This window comes from Fomitopsis serialis (assembly GCF_022376445.1).
Source record: "Fomitopsis serialis strain Sig1Antser10 chromosome Unknown B0H18scaffold_44, whole genome shotgun sequence".
Lineage (NCBI taxonomy): Eukaryota > Fungi > Basidiomycota > Agaricomycetes > Polyporales > Fomitopsidaceae > Fomitopsis > Fomitopsis serialis.
Genome location: NW_025955004.1, coordinates 43,480 through 61,202, shown reverse-complemented (window position 1 = coordinate 61,202; position 17,723 = coordinate 43,480). Strand labels below are relative to the sequence as shown.

Genomic DNA, 17,723 nt, shown 5'->3' with positions numbered 1-17,723 from the left:
TGTCCGTCTTCGCTTTTACTGAATCGACCTGTTGTTGTCTGAGTAAAGATTGGAAGTCACTATACGGCACCTTTAGAGCAGAAACAGAACGATACATACTAGTCGCATCAATATTCATTTGAGCTCGGACCAAGCTCGGACTGGGAGGTCGAAGCATGGTGCTGGTTTGCGACTCGCGCGGAGTCAGATATTCGTCCCTCGTTGGGACCTTACTGTGGCATGCGTTCTGTAGGGTCATGGAATGTCTTGCAGTCGACAAACAAGACAATATTGGGTTCATCCCAGTTAAGTTAGCCGGCGCCGTTGCCAGCGAACTCGTCCGACTTGGAAGAGGTTGGGTTTCGCGGGTTGGCTGTTTCCAGGACCCCCGACTACCTCCATTCTACATCACGAATGTGGCCACAAGGCCCCCAAACACCGCCGGCGTCCGATCTTCATGCGGGACTGGCGGCACTGGCCGAAGCCGACTCGTTGGCACACTTTGCCTCGTACCGCACACGGTCGCATCCCTCCACCGCACTATGTTATGTACACATGGTCACAGCGTGCTCATAAATGAGCCCTGCTTCTGTGTCCTCGATTCCATTGCTAGGCATCATGAAGTGTCGTTCAAGAATAGTCGCCGCTGTGATGAGGAGTGAAGCAAGAGGTTATGAGGTACTCAATTTTCGACGTGTTTACGGACCTGGCGCTGGCGCCGCGAGCATATCAAAATTTCAGATTTGAAGCAGCCTGCTTGGTGAGTCGGTGCCTTGTCTTTGCTCAGTGATGATTCTAAATTGCATTCGTTGTTCGGTTTCAAGTTGAGTTTGGGGTCTATGCAGCATCTGAGCCTGAGTAGCTGGGGTGGTCACAGCAAGACCAATGAGGATCGCCGCAAATCGTACCGTATGTCACCTATACAATTTGCTGCTTTGTGAAGTCAACAATGGCTCAGTATTAATGGAGATTTTTGACCCGTCGACTCGGAGCCACTAACCCGCGATGCATGGAACACGGCAGTTTCCACTTCCTTCCGTTCGGTCTCGATGCAGATGTCACTGCGGAAAATAAGACAGCTATTTTGGAATTGGGACACCTGCGCGCCACCCTGATGATGGGAAATGGAGGTTCATTCGACAACGGCAGGGAACGGCTGGAGCCTGACAACCAAATTCATGGCCGATGGCCTCGAAGTAAGCTACTAGACTCGAGGCAAGTATCGGCCTAGTATCGTGTGACCTGTGGAGCAATACGAAGTGCAATGTGGACCCGGATTCGGACACACGGGCACCTGTGCGCAGTCATTGTATGCATAGTCGCGCTCAAGTCGCGCTGACTCGGTGTTTTATGCGAATAGGCCTACAAACTTCCAAAAGAACACATCATGTCCCCCAGGCTGGTTATAAAAGCTTGACGGTCTGCCACATTCCTCAGCAAATCCGACCACCACCGCCACCACCCGACGCGCGATGTCTCTCAGCACGGGCACATATGTCATCAAGAACGTCCTCAGCGGGAATTCGCTCGCTCTGCTGGATCCCAACGACGGAACCTCGGTCGTCGGCTCCGCCGAGCAAGTCGGACGCGTCATGCATGTGAGTACCATCTCAACTTGTCCTCCGTGGATCCCGACGTACTCACCACGCATGCTCAGTGGAACGTAGTCAGGCTCGGGAACGGCAAGTACACTGTCGAGAACGTAGAGCAGGCCTCGTATGCGAACGCCGGCCCTCGTTCCCCTGCGGGTGGATACGTCGTCGGCAGGGGCACCTCGCAGCAGCTCGCGATTCAGGAGACGAGAAGGAAGGACGTGTACACGTGCGCATCCGTCCTTGTGATACTGCGCTGCGGCTAACTTATGTCTGACTGCGTTTGGTCGCTCAGTATCTCTCCAGCCGACCGCACGCTGTACTTTTGGGGCCTTGAGGACGGCGACGAGGAGACGCCGGTATGTGAGGAACCGCCGACGATGGAAGACTTTCTGATGAGTGTGCTTTTGCTAGGTCACGCTCGGTACGACGGCTACGGACAGCCACAACCACTGGCAGTTCGAACACGTCAAGTACTAGGCAGATCACGCAGTACTCTGTGTTGCAAGCTCGCGCGAAACTTCCTCCGTGTGAACGTGTACAATAGATAGACTGCCTCCCGGTTGTGCTTGTACGAAGTCTGCACGTGTCTGGAAGCCGGTGCTTTGCAAGTGCAGAGCATGGTCTTCAAGTCCCTAGTCACAAACACTCGTCTCAAGACAGCATGATCTCGTAATTCTGAGGCCCACGATTATCTCATATTCGTTCGATATCAGGGAAGTACAGCCGGTCCACCGCTCGGGACTCCCGTTCCCGGCCCCGAACTCGTCGCATCCGCAGCGGGGAGCGGCTCGTCCTCCCTAGGTAGCGTCCCCGGGCGCCTCCGGGCGGGCCATACTTCGTCTCGAACTCGCGGTCATTCCTCCCGCCATCCTGACTGACCCCGCGGCTCGTCTCGTAGGCGTCCTGCGAGGGGTGCGCGCTCTCAAATCGTCCCTGCGGAAGCGCACCGACCTGAGCGGTGGTTGGCTGGGCACCACCTGCGCCTGCGACGCCGGAAGGGAGGTAGGTCGAGGTGGTCACTGCGCTGGAGCCGAGCGTGGCTGGGTTCGAGTCGCTGTCGCTGTCGCTGCCTGGGGCCCCTCCGCCGGTGCCGGAGCTCATCTGCTGCACGCCTCGTTGGGCTTCCTCTCTGTTTGCTGTCGTCATACGTTCGGACGCGAGTCGTTAGGTACGTGGAAGTCGGAAGGGAAAACCGGCAGGTCTGACAGTCGAGTATCGACTCACCCTTGGCGACGTGACCAGCCCCTCTGTCGCCGGGATATCAGCACTAGTCAATGCTAGTGAAAGGATATGAGCACGCACTTGACCTTCTCCGCCACACCTCCACTGCCGTGACTTGCGTTGGTTGACATCATGGTGCTCGAACTTCGCCCAACAGTACTGCCAGATATCTGTTGCTTCAGGCTGCACGTGGATAATCAAGAGGAAGACTGCACGACAACTGCGACTTGCAGCCGCGGTACCAAGTGGCTACTTACTGGCGTGGTCATTGTGACGCAGACACCTGACCTTAGGCTATGGTTCCAGTCGGAGTCCTGATTACCACGGCTAACTTAGGTTGTCGTGAGAAGCCTGATCAACCAAAAACGAGTTATATAGCATATTCAGAGATGCTACATGTTTTGAAATTGATACTGATCGGTGTAAGTCCTGGTCAGTCGAAGGTGGAAAGTATACTGGCATACTCAGAGTCAGACTTTGCTCAGACTGGTGCCACAGGCGGAGCCCGAGTGCTGTGCATGTCATATACATACATTCAAAATAAACCTTTATTAATGGCCGACTAGCTCAGTTGGTTAGAGCGTGGTGCTAATATGGCTTACGTAAAACCCAATTATGTAATGCTTACGTAACGCCAAGGTCGTCGGTTCGATCCCGGCGTTGGCCACCCATTTTGCTTCCCGTTACTATCATGTTCTCCCAGTCCTATCCCACTCTTCCGTCCACCACTTCCACCTACTTCACACCCTCCACGAGTCTGACTGGTCTCTACGATGCCCCGCTGGGCAGTATCAGCCAATTCTCGCAATCTGTGGCCACATCGGAGGCAGGATCGCCGGATATGTTCAAGCAGAATGTCCAGCTCGCGCTGAGCCAGGTGTCGCGCGTACAGGCGTTGGCGAGGAGCGTATTGTTGGCAACGTGAGTGTGTCAGTTACCTTGTCTTTTGCATGCTGACGTATCGCTGCTGGCCCTCTGTTGCACATAGTCAGCATGCGTATCAAGCGGGCAACAATCCCATCCAGACCGCAGGTGCGTCTGGACGCTTTCACTATACACTTCTTCATGACATCTTCCACGCGTTTCATATACGTAGCGGACATGGCCACGCTTCAACAAGGGCTTCAGCTTCTCGCCGAAGTCCTTCGTCACTCGGGCGTCGGCGCGCTGCCCCTGCGCCCGCGGGACCCTTTGCACGTGCAGCAGCCCGAGGTGGAGGAGGAGCAGTTGATCGCGGAGATGACGGTTGCGGTACAGGCGTTGTTCGAGAAGAGGAAGAGGCTGGAGGAGAGCGCGGGCGTTGTGGCGAGTTTGCTGGGTGCCACGGAGAAGGAAGGGAGGAGATGATGGTGAGTCCTAGGTCGCTGGAAGACTCGGATCTGACGTTCATCTACGTGTGCGATGTTGCAGGTGTTTCTCATTGTAGACTTGTTCGTGACGCGTCCCAGTCTCAAGTGCCCCTGGATTTCATGACGAGATCTGTATGAATACCTCAAACCTGAAAGTTGTCGACAAGTGCACAGTATATGTAACAATAGCAGTATTCAGCGCCTTGTACGGCAAGCGGGTGCTCTGGAACTGTGTCTCTTTCTCCAGTCTGCAACGGTCAAACGGTGCACTTTCGCGATAGTCACGGTGAATCTGCTGCTTTCCTCTCACCAGTAAGTCGCGAGCTTTGTGAGCTCTACTATCTTCTGAACTGGTTGTCCTCTTCCTGCCGAAAATTCAAGTTTTCATACACACTGGATATGCTTCAAAAAGATTCGGTGTCTACAACGACTGTGATATGCTGACTATCATCGTGGCATAACCCTAACCTTGCCATGGGTCTCCCTGCGCAGACGGACCGCAATCCCCGTCAAGCTGGTCACCAGGTTGGAGTCAATACCAGCCCAGCTCCATCTAGTAGCCACTCGGCCCGCGCACATCATGCTCTCCTGCAACCTCTAGACTGACACTGTCGTCGCTACAGATACCTCCCAGCAATCAAATACTCAATACCAGCAACCGCCTGCAGGGCCAGCACCATGGCACACCTCGACCCCCTCACCGCGCTCACGACCGACCTCGCGCGCGCGGCGCTCATACCTGACGTCCTCCCGTCCTCTTTTCACCCCTCTGTCCTCCTCACGATCACCTACCCGAACAGCCAGGAGGCCCTCCCCGGGAACACCCTCACAGTCGACGCAGCGAGCGAGGAGCCCGAGATCGTGTTCATGCCGATGAGCCTTGGCCCGGAGCAGGCAGACGTCATCGCACCCGCACCCGCAGGGGGGCTTGGCTCGGACGCGCCGATGGCGGAGGTCGCGTACACGCTTGCGATGGTCGACCCAGACGCGCCGAGCAGGGTGGACCCGCAGTTCAGGTGCTTCAGGCATTGGTTGGTGCGTTCGATGCCCCATGGTGTAGCCAATGAGCGACTGATCGTGCGCAGATCACTGGCTTGAAAGCGCCCCCACGGACAGCGAGCCGCACAGCGAGTCCGTACGCGCTCAAGACCGAGCCCGCGACGACGCCGTACCGGCCACCAGGACCGCGTCCGGCCAGCGGCATCCACCGATACAGTGAGCAGATAGAACATGACCCGCTTCAGACGATGTTGCTGAACGCCGAGCACAGCGTTCCTGCTCTGGCAGGAGCCCTCCACCGCGCAGACGCTGCGCCTACCTGCCGGTGCGCCAGAGTATGGCGCGGCTCTAGAGGAGAGACGGAGCTGGGACCCCGTCGTGTTCGCGGAGAAGTATGGGCTGAAGCTTGTGGGCGCGACGTACTTCTTGGTGGAGGCGCCGCCGACTGAGGAGGCTTGATCATTGCGAGAGGTGTGTGGATGAAGCGTGTAGCATCGCAGTAAGGATAACAATGGTCCGTAGTCGACACCATGTTATTTCTTCGTAACAGCTGAACATGCAGCTTCAGTGTTGTCGCCAGGTCGTGGGGCACCAGGTCTCCCTACGTCCCGCGCCCGGACTGTTGGTGCCTGCATCGTTTACAAGCCTGAACTCCGCCCCCGACTCCCATAGAATGATGCATAGCGAGGATTGTTTCGAAAGCTGACTAGCCTAGGTGTATCGCTTTGACAGGGTTGAGTATCGCAGCTGTCATGATCAGCCAGCGCGTGGTAGAGGGAAAGCGGGCTTGCTGTGGAGCCAAAGCGAGTATTAGTAGGCTATGCAGTGTCTGCGCCGCCTTTGCAATATTGGGTCTCGAAGTTCTTCATAGTCTCCGTTGCTGACCAAAAAGAGATACTCTCGGTTTTGAGTTCTTCACGGTCCGTCATAAGACGTGGGAGCACTCCCTCTTCACACAGGCACGTGACCGCGTGTCTCCTTCATGTCTTCCTGCCGGACAGTTCATGACGTCGCGGCCGACGTCGGGACGGGCGCATCGCGTTTGCCTTACACGTTCACTGCGTCATGGAACGTAGATTTCTGGCACTTCGCGCCACACCGACAGTATATAAACCCCCCACCCCGCCTGCGAAGCCGCCACAGCACTTAACCTCGTTCCACTACACGCGACGACGATGGCCACAGCTTCGCAAACAACTTACAAGCCCAACGAGGCCTTCGCGGCGTCGAAGGTGTTCTCGCTCGACGGATTCAAAGCCGTCGTGACCGGCGGCGGGACGGGCATTGGGCTCATGATCACCCAGGCGCTCGTCGCGAACGGCGCGAAGGTCTACATCACTGGGCGGAGGCAGGACGCACTCGACAATGTCGTGCAGCGGTACGGACCCAACGGCGAGATCATCGGGTGCGTTGTGAATTGTCAACGCGTCTGTACAGCGTAATGACTGACGCGGAGAGAACAGACTGTCTGCCGACATCACCAAGCGCGACGATGTGCTGCGCCTCGCGAAGAAAATCCAGGAGCTGGAGTCGGACGGAATACAGCTGCTCGTGAACAACGCGGGCGTCGCAAAGGAGAAGTCGACTACTGCATACTCCAAGCAGGGCGAACCGGACATGCGTGATGCGAACGCGATTGCGGAGCACCTCCTGCAGTCGACGCACGAGTCCTGGGCAGGTCTGTTTCTGGAATCGTTCAATTGCTAGCTTGAAGGCTGACGCGAGCGGATGACACAGAGACGTTCGAGACGAACGTGACGGCGCAATTCTTCGTAGCAGCGGCGTTCATCCCACTGCTCTCGAAAGGGACCGCAAACACGCACGGATATTCGTCTAGCATCGTCAACATCGCCTCCATCAGCGGCATGATGCGCACGAGCTCCTCCGGCCAGTTCGCGTACGCTGCCTCGAAGGCTGGTACGTGCATTTTCAGCCCTTCCCTATACTCGCGCTGATCGTGCGTCCGCGTCCACAGCGATGCTTCACTTATCGAAGATTCTGGGCACGACCCTCGCGCAGGCGAAGATCCGTGTGAACACCATCTGCCCTGGGATATTCCCGTCCGAGATGACGGCGGACAGTTCTGACGAGGCGAACAAGTCGCGCCTGCAGGATGTCGGCAAGTCGCTGCCTGCGGGCAGGACAGGCGATGACGGCGACATGGCGGCGGCGATCTTGTACTTGGTCGGCCCAAACTCGAACTTCTTGAACGGCCAGGTGTTACATCCCGATGGAGGTGCGTACTTTGGACGGAACATCACGTCTACGTTTGCGTGTGCCGGCGATGGATCGACTGACGCTTCTTGTAGGCGCGGTACTCACGAGCCCCGCGAATTGAAGTTGCCAGCGAATTACCGTTGAAGAGCAAGTCCAAAAGTAAGAACGCCCACATGTAGCACGAGCCTCTTTGTATCCATAGTTATAGCCTCCAACTGTGGAGTGACCGAGTTGTTCATAGGGAATATTTAAGTCCTGCAGTGAGATTGAGGTCAATATTGTTTCCAGGTTTGATGTCAACATGATGGTCTTCACCCACACACTTTCCTGATGGAAGCGGCGAGTGTGTAGTACTACGCAGATCGACGTCACAGACCGCTGATGTCGTCATTGGTTTGCGGTCACTTGCCTTTACGAGCGATTTTATGTCGAATTAGGCAACTCGTGCGTACCGTAGTTCAAGACCTGTCAGACTCTGCAAGAGTATATAAGGGTTCAGCTCGTATGTTGAACTGGGCATTGCTCTTTACTCTTAACGACCACCTTCCTGAGCCCACGGGCAGGCTATCGTGCGACTCGAGCGACACAATAGTCGGTCTTTGTTCAGCTTGTTCCAGGAAGGCTTGGCTCCTTCAGCTCTCAGATCTCAGCTCTTGAGTGACAACGATCAATAAGCAGATGTCGTCGACGACGAACAAGCAAATCGAGACTCACGCTGAATGAGATTATGATTTGAAGGTGAGCTGAAGCTCGCCGTTGTACTCGACTGTACCTCAGTACTGTAGTTCCCTGTGTGAGGTGACATACGACGTACTCGTATTGCGAAGAAGCCACAGTCGTTGTTCAGCCTAATGTAAGTCCACTATGGCTAGCACTTCGGTCGATATTTTGAATCGTCACTGATGGATTGTCTGGATGCAGGCGCTGACCGAGACGCGATCACATGCAGACAACGCGTTACCGCGTTATTTGTTGCTGTTGTCGTATAAGTTGAACCTCGAACAAGGCAAGTATGCGGTGCGCCCACTGAGCCAAACACCTCTTGTTTGGCATGTTGAAGTCGGTCTCCGGACTCTGCGTCTCTCTTACCCTTGCCGACGCGTCCGAAGTACAGCGTACACAGAACCTTCCCAGTTCTCGTATTCTCCGGTCGTTCGCGGGGTACGGTGGAGGAGACCGGTTGGCAAAGCGACCTTGTGCAATTCGCAAGGTATGTATTCATCTGTCTGTGTTCTTGTCGTCACGCTCATGCTGCACCTGCAGTGGCAAGTAGCCCTCCTAACAACAACAGAAAGAAGAGGAACATCAAGTAACGAAGTTCGACCACTCGAACGAAGACGATTAGGACCGCACGACACGTTCAGCAAGCCTAGATCGACACCATCTCACGTTTCATAACGACTGCACATATTCTTGCTCCCGACTCATCTATCACGACTCGACGCGCCCTTCGCGCGTCTTCTCTTTTTCTGTTTGACTTATCTTCAACAAAATCCGTGTTTTATTAACGACGTTTCACGTTTCTGTACTCAACGCAAGACCGTTCACGACGACTCACAAGAACAAGCAAAAGCAAGATGCGTAACACGTTGCCCCTCTTGTCTCGTGCACCGGCCCCTTCCTCTTCGTCGTCTGCTGTACACCCTAGACCTTCGACCGACACGCCTCCCCAAGCCGTTCCCACCATTCGACTGATCTCTGCGACCCCGTCCGCGACGGGCTCGGCCGCCGACGCCAGCGGCAGCACCTCACTGTCATCTATCGCACCCTTCGCGACGTCGTCCCCTCTTGCCCCACGCCCTACGTCCGAGACCCCACGCAAGCGGCTCGTGCCGAAGAAGTCCAAACTAGGGCTGCTTGCGGGAGTTGCTGGCTCCAAGTCCAAATCCAAGGCCAGCAAGGATTTCTCTGATGTAGTGCGCCGCGTGGGTGGTGACCAAGGGCCGGCTTCGAGCGGACGCGGCGGCTTCGAGATCTACGTCGATCATGCCGAGGACGAGGAGCTTGGTGAGATCCTGGTGGTGAAGAAGAAGAAGAGCCGGATGGGCCTGGACAGCCTCCGCTGGGGAGGCGCGCTCGGTGATGCGACGAATGTCGCTTCCGGTGCGCACAAGGAAGGAAAGACGGGGGAGACATTGGTACCCGTAAAGGTGGAGGAGAACCAGAAGTGGTGGAGTATTGGGCGCGGGCGGAAAGACTCCAAGGGCAAGGAGAAGGAGAAAGACAAGGAGAATGTCGGGTCGAGCATGCGCGCGAAGCTGGCTCCTCGGTCAAAGAGTGAGTGCTCCGGTACTTACGGTTGGTGCTCTCAGACTAATGCTTTTGTTGCAGCCCCGGAGCCAGTCAAATCGCTTGACATTGACTGCCAGTCTCAGTCGCGCGCGCGATTCAACTCGCTCGACTCGGGCATCATGCTCTCCAAATTCTCGTCCCCCGCGCCGGAGCAGCCCGCGCAAACCGTCTATGTAAGGCCCCCTCGGGAGAGCACCACGACGTCGGCATCCCAGGCACCGAAGGGCTGCAACGGCCTGCTCGCCCCCGAGCCGAATCCCGCTACAGGCTCGATCGCCGTACGCGCAATCAAGTCGATGCGCTCTCTCGCTCGGATGGCTAGCTGGGCACAGCTGACGAACAATGGCGAGCAGGAGAACGTGGAGCCCGGCACCAAGGCGGCTGCCCCGAAGAAGACGAAGGAGAAGAGCGATGCGGGCAAGAAGAAGAAGAAGGAGAAGAAGAAGGACGAGGAGAAGAAGAAAGAGGAGAAGGGGACGATGAAGCGGAGGGAGAAGGAGGAGACGAAGCAGTCGACTCTGCGCTACTCGAGCAGCAGCTTCGAGGCAGGCGCCCTCAGCACGCAGGCGAGTCCATTACCGCCGTTGCGCGAAGGTGCGAAGACCCTTGGTCGCAAGAAGCAATCCACGCTTGGACTGGGCCTGCCATCTACAATGCGCCTAACGACTGCCACTGCTACTGATACCATGCGCAAGGTCTCGAACACATCTTCGACGGGTTCTGCAGAGGTTGGACAACCCCAAGCACCCTCGAGGCTTTCGGTAGACTCAGCGCACCTCATCATGAACGCACAGGGCCGGCCAACATCTATCATATCCAGCGGCTCGTCGCTCCGACCGCCGTCTACGGCAAGCGTGATTAGCGAGCGTAGCAAGAGCTCGTCATCAAGCAGCGTTGCGAGCGTGCGTTGGGATGATGAAGGCATCCGAAGTTCGCGGGAGCTCCAGCGACTTGAGAGGAAGAGTAGAGACAGCGCACGGCCCCGCGAGAGCAGGCGTACCAGCGACGGAAGGCGGCGTGTGGCCATCGTGGACATTTTCCCGGAGACCCAGGGTCAGATGAGCAGGCCGGTGTCGACATCTTCAGCGGGTTCCGCCCAGGGTGGTGGACAGGCGAGCGTGTTTGAGAGGCCGGTCGTCAACGTGGAGTCGGCGACATCTGATGGCCATTCGGACGGCGCAGACAGCGTAGCATCTGAGACGCCAGCTAAGAGGGCGCGCCCGAGACCAGTGTCCGAGCAGATGCTAGGTAGACCAAGGCCCCAGCCGATAGTCGAGGATCCTGAGGGTGAGTGTACTTAGCTCCTATTGCGTGCAAGCACTGACTGCGATCATGACTACTAGGCATGCTTTCCATGCTGGATGCTGCGACAAACGATCTTGCGTCGCTCATAAACCGCCTTGACTTAGAGGCTACGCCGGGGAGTACGAACGGAGGTTCACCGCTTCATTTGTCGCCTGGTCAGCGTCCCTTTCATGAGAGCCCAATCAAGCGGCGTCATGCTAATGGAGGCAGCCCTCTCAAGTCGGATCTCAGAGGCAAGACGGAGTCAATGCAGTCTCTCCGTCCGTACGCACAGATGCTGGCCGCACCGTCGGCGAACAAGGACTTCCCGAGCTCGGTCCCTCCTACAGCGCAGCAGGCCACAGACATGAGAAGATTCTTGGGGCAGCAAATCGCTCCTTGGTCTGAGCTCGATTGGCAAGTTTCGCCGAAGAAGCCTGTGGGCACATTTGTGCCGCGTCCTACCCACAAGCGCACAAATACGCCGACACCAGCGCTCGATGCACCCTTCGTCTTCCAACCGCTCAAGCCGGCGAAGAACAGGGTTACGCCTGCGGTGTCTGCCTCTCCGGCTCCGAGTGTCGCCACGCCGATCGCTACGGCGGATGGTGTAGCGCCGTCGTCGAGCACGTTCGGCTCGAGGCCGTCCAAGGTCGGCTTGAGGGAACTCGCACATGGTGAGAGGGATGCGTCGCCGACGCCCGTCTTCAAGCGCAGCGCCAAGCACATCAGGAAGGGCTCTTCGCTGGCAACAATGACTACCAAGGCTAGCGTGCTCAGCCTGCGCAAGCAAGTCTCAAAGGACGTGATCCGGATTTCACCTGAAGCGAAGAAAGGTCTTGGTCTTGCTGGGACGCTAGGAGGACGCGTGTCCAATGAGCCTCCGGTTGACCCTGAAGAACCAGACTCTGACATCCCGAATGAGCTGCAGGTAATAATTGCTGGCCAGTCTGACGACGACTGCACACGGCGCCTCGACGAGACGTTCTCGCGCTGCAGCACCCCGGCAAGTCCCATGTCACCCCAAGCGTTCACATTCCCCAAGGCTCTCCCTGAAGATCCTGCTGCGGACTCGCCGCCTTCACTCCCACCTGTCCCGGTCTTCCAACTCTTCGATGAGGAAGCAAACCATGCAGACATCGAGAGTAGCCCGACGTCGCCTGCAGAGGACGATACGAAGAAGTCGTTTGATTTCACTGGGGAACTGCGGAAGCTCAATGAGTCTGGTGGCTCTGACCGCCGCAGCTTCGTCGAGCAGCTGGAGAACGCGTTCCGTACTCCTGCTAAGATCGAGCTTGAGTATGGTCTAGGTGAGCAACTTGGGCTCGACAACAACTTCTTGGCCGTCCCACCTGTTCCACCCTTGCCCCCGAATCTGCGCTCGATGCCGTCCGACGATGTGGCACCCCGCAGCGTCTCGAACCCTGAGGACGATTCGGCCATGTTTAGCTCATCTGGCGACGCTTTATACCGAGACTCTTATGCCTCTGACGACATTCAATTCGACATGGTTGCCGGTGTAGACGACGAATGTAGGGTCTATCCTGTCACCAAGCGATCTGGCTCCATGCGCTCGAAGGCATCCGATGGACAGCTCAATGTGGACTTCAAGTTCGGAGGCAAGCTAGCAGTCCCTTCGACAGTGGAAGAGAAATCGGAGCGCCCGTTGACGCTGTCCGACATCATCCCACCTTTGACGCACTCAGCTTCGCGATCGTCTGTCGTTGAAGAAGATTCGGTGCTCAAATCCATCATGGCGAAGGCCGCTGAATCCTCGGTCGAAGAGGATAGCTCCGTGCTGAAGTCTATTATGGCACAAGCTGAGGAAATTGTGGAAGTGCCAAGAAGGCGTGCCCTATCTGACTCTAGCTCAAAGCGTGTCATCATCGACCCTCAGTCTTATGCGTCCCGTGCCCCCGACTTCACTCATTCGAGGCGCGAGTCTGAGGCCAGTTTCGCTGGTTTCGATTCCTTCGACGAGGTCCGGCGTGGTTTCGAGTTTGCGAACCGTCCTGCCTTTTACCCGCCTCCTGGTGCGGGCACCCGTCGCTCTCACTTCCGGGATGAGTCTTTGTTCAGTATTGCATCCGTCTCATCCTACGGCGACGTCCTCCACGCTGGAGCTCCTGATCCCTTCGGCTTTGGTCCCAGCCGTCCCGCTTCCGGTGACATTTCCATGTCAATGTCAGTGGACGACACGTTCTCGTTCATGCACAGAGGACGTCGACAACGCATTGACAGTGACGCGTCGAGCTTTTACTTCCGTGCGCCGGGCACGACATTCTCCCATGGTAGCAGACGCGTCGGCCATCGTCGAGATGACTCGCGCATGTCGATCGCTTCGAATGCGCCCCCCGTTAGCATGTACAACCGTAGCTTTGGCGGGCATCGACGCAACGACTCGAACATGAGCACGAGCTCTGTTGCTCAGTCGTACGCTATGCATGGTGCTTCCGGAGGACGCGCGGCTTGGGCTCGTCATCGCCAGGATCAATCCATTGACTCGGTATACAGCGACTACTCTGCGGCTCGACTTGGACGTCCTGGCCTTGGAGACAAGATGTTCGACAACGACCATGGCATGCCACTCAGTGCTATCTCGGCTTCGCCGCCGGAGAGTGTTGCAGGTGATTTGCGCAGCCAACCGTCATGGGAGTCGTTCGTTCCAGCCGACAGGGGTGTCGCCGCCGATGATTCTGTCTACGAGGACTCTGAAGACTACCACACGACGATGTCTCGCGACTCTGTCTTCGGTAACGCTGGTTCTAATTCGCAGTACTATAATCAGCTGCAAAGGCGGCCATTCCGTCCTGTGTCCGTGATTAGCGATATGAGCGTGCACGATCCGAGGAAGGAGGACGACACAATGATCACTGTGAGTACTCTATTTCTGTTCGAGATGATCCCTCTCACCACGATTGTCAGATGTTCGATGGTGGTCGTGTACGTCGTCTATCCGTCGATTCCAGGATCGGTGGCTCTCCCTGTGTCAGAATCGAGAAGGCGAAGCAGACTACTGGACCTTTACCTCAGGCTGTTCTACAGTTCCAGCAGTCCGAGCCAGAGAACAAGGACTCTCCAAACTCTACGAGCAAGAATAAGCTAATCGAGAAACCGTCGATTGCGTCCACATCGTCTCACCAGTTCGGTGGGGAACGCATGATCAAGGCACGCAAGGGTTTGTTAGAACGCCAGAGCCTCGAGGACAGTGCACTCATTGCTCAAGGAGAAGATGTCCTGGCATCCTGTATGTACAATCTCGTAGTAACTGTAGTGATGATCACTGATGCACGATTTTTTTAGTGCGCTCACAGTCTGTCTTCTCTAGACCAGATACAGCTTCCCGCTCTCGCTCGAGCACGGTGAGCACGAGCTCAGGAACGGAGACACCTCCTCTTTCCATGTCCGACGGCTCGTCTCAGTCTGGTGGCTCGCAGTCTAGTATCGACGTCAGCCAACTCAATGCGCTTTTGCTCAATACTACCCACCCAAGCAGCGGCGTCGCACGCGCTCGTGTACGCAGCCGAGCTCGAGGAGTCGGACACCGTCGTCGTGTATCCCAAGCCAGAGCATCGCGTTCGTCAGTGTACGAGACCATCGAAGAAGAGTCCTCATTTGCGCCGTCGCCATCGCCAGCAAAGCCACTGTCCCCGATTTCGTCGCATATGGCCACACCTGGAGACTCGGTGTTCATCGTCGACGGTGACAGTCAATCGATGTACAGCGACTGGGATGAAGAACATGGTATCACGACGCTGCGAAGGTACTACGCGCTCAAGGATGAGGCGCATGAGACCGTCGTCGAGAGCAAGCGGATTTGGGTGGACACGCCGTTCTCCGTCTTCGCTGTGCAGTGTAAGCCGGCTTCATGGTGCATACAACGTGTTTTTCCTGACATATGTTCACAGCATTCTGTCCTCCCAACACCGTGGGGCATGTGTGCACTGCTCGAGCACTCACAGAAGAACTACGGTCCGCTGCCCTCGGAACTTCACCCACGGCGTATACGCTCAAGGACGTCTTCAAGAGCGTCACCTTATCCGCTTCCGAGCCATCGCTGTTCGTTCTCGCCCGACAAGCCAGTGCATGTCCACGTAGACTCCAGCCCGGAGCTGCACGTCAGTCCACAGCAAGCGCCCTCGTTCTCCGTCCTGCGCGAAGTGTCTGCAAACGTCAAGAACCAGTCGCCCGTGCCCGCGTTGGGGACGATCAAGCCGTTCACGCCGTTCAGCGTCGAGTTCGACAAGTCGAAGGCGGACATCAGCAAGGACAGCTTCGTCGCGCCCATGCCTGCTCGGCAGAGGGTCACCTCAAGTGTTCGTCGCAACGCTCTTGGATGGAAACGCCAGACAGGGAAGTCGTCGTCTAACACTCAGAAGGAGAACATGAGTCAAGGAATGCTAATCACGTAAGTCGACCGTTTGATGACGGTTGGACGGTGCTGATGTGTGTGTCGACCGCAGTCCCTCCGAGACACTCAGGATCAATCGCCCTCGTCCCCAGCGCGGCCGTCCGACGCCAGCGCCCGCTCGAGCCTCCGCTCAAATCGCATAAACCCACCTCCACATCGTATAAACCCACACACCACCGGTCCTGACACGAAGACTTGCACCCTGTCTGCCTGCCCCCGAGGTCGACGGGGCTGCGGCGAGGACTGACATCTTTATGCTATGGTTATTGCTCTATGCTCCATCTCCTCCCAAGCTCGCACCACATCTCGCTCTCGACATCGCACATCGCCTCGCACACTGCCGCATTTTGCTTGAAAGTTCAACAAGTCTTCACACGAACACACGCGTGCTTTGACGAGTACACGACGCTGACGCCGTTCACGTTCGCGCTCGCGGATCCGGGTTCACGATCCGAGCGCACTCACGAATACAACATCGAACAAGACCCACGATCCGACGTCTCTAAATCCCTTTGGTCACGACCTGCTTGTTTCCCGTTTCCCTGCTGTGCTGGGGGATGGAGTTGCCCGTTTGTTTCTTGACACACACGCACACTGTTGTTGTTGTACAGTAGACACGGCTCGCTCTGTTTCTCTCCTATGCACACTCACGAATCGTATTGCCTATCTCACGAACGTAAAGTGTCAGACTGGTGTATCACTTATTCGTAGAACGAATATATGATGCATTTTCTCTGAGTGCAACGCGTTCGAAACGCTTGAGAACTGAGGAGGAAGAGGAGGAGGAAGAGGAGGAGGAATAGAAGATACATACTGACGCTGAACCAGTAATGCAAAATGCCGGTTTTTACCTGCGTGTATGATCACTGCACACGAGAAAAGTTGCATAGTTTCGCCACATGTCGCTCCACAGTACCTGCATGGTCCTGCTCTCTGTATCTCAAGAAACATCGCAAGGTGCGCCTACCTGCAGCGCGAGCGAAACCATTCGCTCGTTTGCAGGCCTACAGACAACATCCGGGCCTCCGCTTCGCCTAACGATATTTGGGGACGTACTCAAGATGTATAATATTGAGCCTAGCAGGCTAAAATCGGAGAACCCTTTATGTTGCGGATGTAGGACAGTGAATGCAAAACGCGTTTGCATTACCGGTTCAGCGCCAGTAGGTACATGGTGGCTATGAGTAGCCTTGATTCCGAACGAAGCTGGCTGCAGGGCCGTTGCGCTTCATGACGCCGACGTTCGCTAAGCAACACTCAGACCTTCGCAGTACAAAATAGCCAGGGTGCGGTGCGTACCTGCTCTGCGTTCCCAGCCTTTCGCTCTGGCAGGCTCGGGCTTGCCCTTGAGGTTGAGGCTGCGACTGAGGAACTTGTTCACCCGCGGGGGCGGCATCATCGCGCGCGGTGTGGGGGTGGGCACCGCCGAGGATGTAGGCGCGAGCGTGCGGATCGTCCGCGAGCTATGTCATGCCATGTCAGTCTCGCCGTCGGTATGGAGAACGAGGACTAGTGCGGCGCACCCGACTACGACGTCCGTGCCCTTGCCCGACCGTTTGGTGCGCTTGCGCTGCTTCTTGCGTGGGCGCGACTCGGACGGCTCGTCCGCCGTGTCGAGCCGCCGTTTTGAAGAGGACGCGGAGGTGGAGAAGGCAGCTTTGAAGAGGTGGTCGGGGAGGTAGGTCGGTGTCGTAGGGGCTTTTTTCCGGGGTGCTGGGGCTTCTTCGAGATCTGGGTCCTCCTCGGAGTCGGAAGAGTCTGACTGTGAGGCGTTGGAGGAGTGTACGTCCCCGGTCGCGTCGCTGTCCTCATCTGAGGAGTCGTCTGAGGTGCCGTCTCGGTCGCCTGCTCTGTGCGTACGGTTTGAGGCGTCCTCGCTGCCCAGACCACCCCATGCCTCCTCCGCCTCGTCGTCCTCGTTAGACTCCTGCTCCGCCTCCTGCATCGCCCTCTCCATCCGCGCTTCCAGCCCGCTCTTTGGCCGGCCCTCCAGCTCATCCTCACTGTCACTCTCCTCGGATGCTCCCTTGCCTTTCCCCTTCCCACTCCCGGCGGTCGCGGCGGCCTTAGCCTGCGCCTGCTCCTTCCGCAGACGGTCCCGCTCCCGGTTCAGTTTCTTGAGCTTTTGTTTTTCTGCGGTTTGATACCGCTGTAGCGCGTGCTCCGCGTCCTTTGCGGCGACCTTGGAGGTGTTGAAGGAGAAGGTCTCGGGGGCGTCGTCTTCGCTCTCACTCCCGCTCGAGGAGGCTGCTTTTCGGTGGGCCATGATTTGTGTGAAGTTGAGCGAATCTAGAGAAAGAATGATTCAATACAGTGTCGCGGCGGTTTGCAGAGTCCCTGTCAGGGGGCACCGGGGGCTCAAATTTTGGAAGGTAA

The 17,723-nt window shown here is 56.8% G+C and overlaps 8 protein-coding genes and 1 non-coding gene across 9 annotated transcripts; 7 read left to right on the top strand and 2 right to left on the bottom strand.

Annotated features, from left to right (window-relative positions):
- Window positions 1-1,451: 1,451 nt before the first annotated feature.
- On the top strand, window positions 1,452-2,051 carry B0H18DRAFT_1120185 (uncharacterized protein; the record flags this gene model as incomplete). The annotated part of the gene is made up of 4 exons (XM_048034069.1): window positions 1,452-1,577; window positions 1,637-1,800; window positions 1,867-1,930; window positions 1,986-2,051. The coding sequence occupies 4 exons, from the start codon at window positions 1,452-1,454 to the stop codon at window positions 2,049-2,051; spliced, it is 420 nt and encodes a 139-aa protein (XP_047892155.1).
- Window positions 2,052-2,267: 216 nt separating this feature from the next.
- B0H18DRAFT_1120184 (uncharacterized protein) lies at window positions 2,268-2,926 on the bottom strand (the record flags this gene model as incomplete). Its single annotated transcript, XM_048034068.1, has 3 exons — window positions 2,268-2,710; window positions 2,799-2,821; window positions 2,877-2,926. 3 exons carry the CDS (start codon window positions 2,924-2,926, stop codon window positions 2,268-2,270), a joined length of 516 nt encoding a protein of 171 aa, XP_047892154.1.
- Window positions 2,927-3,351: 425 nt separating this feature from the next.
- Window positions 3,352-3,462, top strand: B0H18DRAFT_t113. Its single transcript has one exon. It is a non-coding gene; the product is annotated as a tRNA-Ile (tRNA).
- Window positions 3,463-3,479: 17 nt separating this feature from the next.
- On the top strand, window positions 3,480-4,399 carry B0H18DRAFT_1013530 (uncharacterized protein). The gene is made up of 4 exons (XM_048029110.1): window positions 3,480-3,716; window positions 3,784-3,827; window positions 3,892-4,144; window positions 4,206-4,399. The coding sequence occupies exons 1-3, from the start codon at window positions 3,487-3,489 to the stop codon at window positions 4,140-4,142; spliced, it is 525 nt and encodes a 174-aa protein (XP_047892153.1). The 5' UTR covers window positions 3,480-3,486; the 3' UTR covers window positions 4,143-4,144; window positions 4,206-4,399.
- Window positions 4,400-4,723: 324 nt separating this feature from the next.
- On the top strand, window positions 4,724-6,026 carry B0H18DRAFT_1013529 (phosphatidylethanolamine-binding protein). Its single transcript, XM_048029109.1, has 3 exons — window positions 4,724-5,179; window positions 5,230-5,359; window positions 5,415-6,026. The coding sequence occupies exons 1-3, from the start codon at window positions 4,823-4,825 to the stop codon at window positions 5,600-5,602; spliced, it is 675 nt and encodes a 224-aa protein (XP_047892152.1). The 5' UTR covers window positions 4,724-4,822; the 3' UTR covers window positions 5,603-6,026.
- A 373-nt stretch (window positions 6,027-6,399) lies between these two features.
- On the top strand, window positions 6,400-7,916 carry B0H18DRAFT_1013527 (uncharacterized protein). Its single transcript, XM_048029108.1, has 8 exons — window positions 6,400-6,548; window positions 6,607-6,821; window positions 6,881-7,060; window positions 7,119-7,379; window positions 7,453-7,678; window positions 7,709-7,710; window positions 7,763-7,836; window positions 7,892-7,916. Exons 1-5 carry the CDS (start codon window positions 6,436-6,438, stop codon window positions 7,479-7,481), a joined length of 798 nt encoding a protein of 265 aa, XP_047892151.1. The 5' UTR covers window positions 6,400-6,435; the 3' UTR covers window positions 7,482-7,678; window positions 7,709-7,710; window positions 7,763-7,836; window positions 7,892-7,916.
- Window positions 7,917-8,937: 1,021 nt separating this feature from the next.
- On the top strand, window positions 8,938-15,490 carry B0H18DRAFT_1105173 (uncharacterized protein; the record flags this gene model as incomplete). The annotated part of the gene is made up of 10 exons (XM_048032639.1): window positions 8,938-9,637; window positions 9,692-10,939; window positions 10,996-13,811; window positions 13,862-14,183; window positions 14,240-14,249; window positions 14,270-14,298; window positions 14,522-14,791; window positions 14,845-14,995; window positions 15,042-15,344; window positions 15,400-15,490. 10 exons carry the CDS (start codon window positions 8,938-8,940, stop codon window positions 15,488-15,490), a joined length of 5,940 nt encoding a protein of 1,979 aa, XP_047892150.1.
- A 598-nt stretch (window positions 15,491-16,088) lies between these two features.
- On the top strand, window positions 16,089-16,624 carry B0H18DRAFT_449348 (uncharacterized protein). The gene has a single exon (XM_048038140.1). The coding sequence runs from the start codon at window positions 16,247-16,249 to the stop codon at window positions 16,529-16,531; it is 285 nt and encodes a 94-aa protein (XP_047892149.1). The 5' UTR covers window positions 16,089-16,246; the 3' UTR covers window positions 16,532-16,624.
- Window positions 16,141-17,722, bottom strand: B0H18DRAFT_1013523 (uncharacterized protein). Its single transcript, XM_048029107.1, has 3 exons — window positions 16,871-17,722; window positions 16,647-16,810; window positions 16,141-16,593 (listed from the first exon to the last, which is right to left on the bottom strand). The coding sequence occupies exons 1-3, from the start codon at window positions 17,611-17,613 to the stop codon at window positions 16,526-16,528; spliced, it is 975 nt and encodes a 324-aa protein (XP_047892148.1). The 5' UTR covers window positions 17,614-17,722; the 3' UTR covers window positions 16,141-16,525.
- Between the last annotated feature and the right edge of the window lies 1 nt (window position 17,723).

Coding starts and splice junctions, on each gene's coding strand:
- B0H18DRAFT_1013530 (XM_048029110.1), top strand. CDS start 3,487: ATGTTCTCCCAGTCCTATCCCACTCTTCCGTCCACCACTTCCACCTAC. Junction 3,717..3,783: donor AGGAGCGTATTGTTGGCAAC/GTGAGTGTGTCA, acceptor TGTTGCACATAG/TCAGCATGCGTATCAAGCGG. Junction 3,828..3,891: donor CAATCCCATCCAGACCGCAG/GTGCGTCTGGAC, acceptor TCATATACGTAG/CGGACATGGCCACGCTTCAA.
- B0H18DRAFT_1013529 (XM_048029109.1), top strand. CDS start 4,823: ATGGCACACCTCGACCCCCTCACCGCGCTCACGACCGACCTCGCGCGC. Junction 5,180..5,229: donor GGTGCTTCAGGCATTGGTTG/GTGCGTTCGATG, acceptor GATCGTGCGCAG/ATCACTGGCTTGAAAGCGCC. Junction 5,360..5,414: donor CAGCGGCATCCACCGATACA/GTGAGCAGATAG, acceptor CGCCGAGCACAG/CGTTCCTGCTCTGGCAGGAG.
- B0H18DRAFT_1013527 (XM_048029108.1), top strand. CDS start 6,436: ATGATCACCCAGGCGCTCGTCGCGAACGGCGCGAAGGTCTACATCACT. Junction 6,549..6,606: donor CCCAACGGCGAGATCATCGG/GTGCGTTGTGAA, acceptor CGGAGAGAACAG/ACTGTCTGCCGACATCACCA. Junction 7,061..7,118: donor GTACGCTGCCTCGAAGGCTG/GTACGTGCATTT, acceptor CCGCGTCCACAG/CGATGCTTCACTTATCGAAG.
- B0H18DRAFT_449348 (XM_048038140.1), top strand. CDS start 16,247: ATGTCGCTCCACAGTACCTGCATGGTCCTGCTCTCTGTATCTCAAGAA.
- B0H18DRAFT_1013523 (XM_048029107.1), bottom strand. CDS start 17,613: ATGGCCCACCGAAAAGCAGCCTCCTCGAGCGGGAGTGAGAGCGAAGAC. Junction 16,811..16,870: donor GGCACGGACGTCGTAGTCGG/GTGCGCCGCACT, acceptor GGCATGACATAG/CTCGCGGACGATCCGCACGC. Junction 16,594..16,646: donor AGGCTGGGAACGCAGAGCAG/GTACGCACCGCA, acceptor AGTGTTGCTTAG/CGAACGTCGGCGTCATGAAG.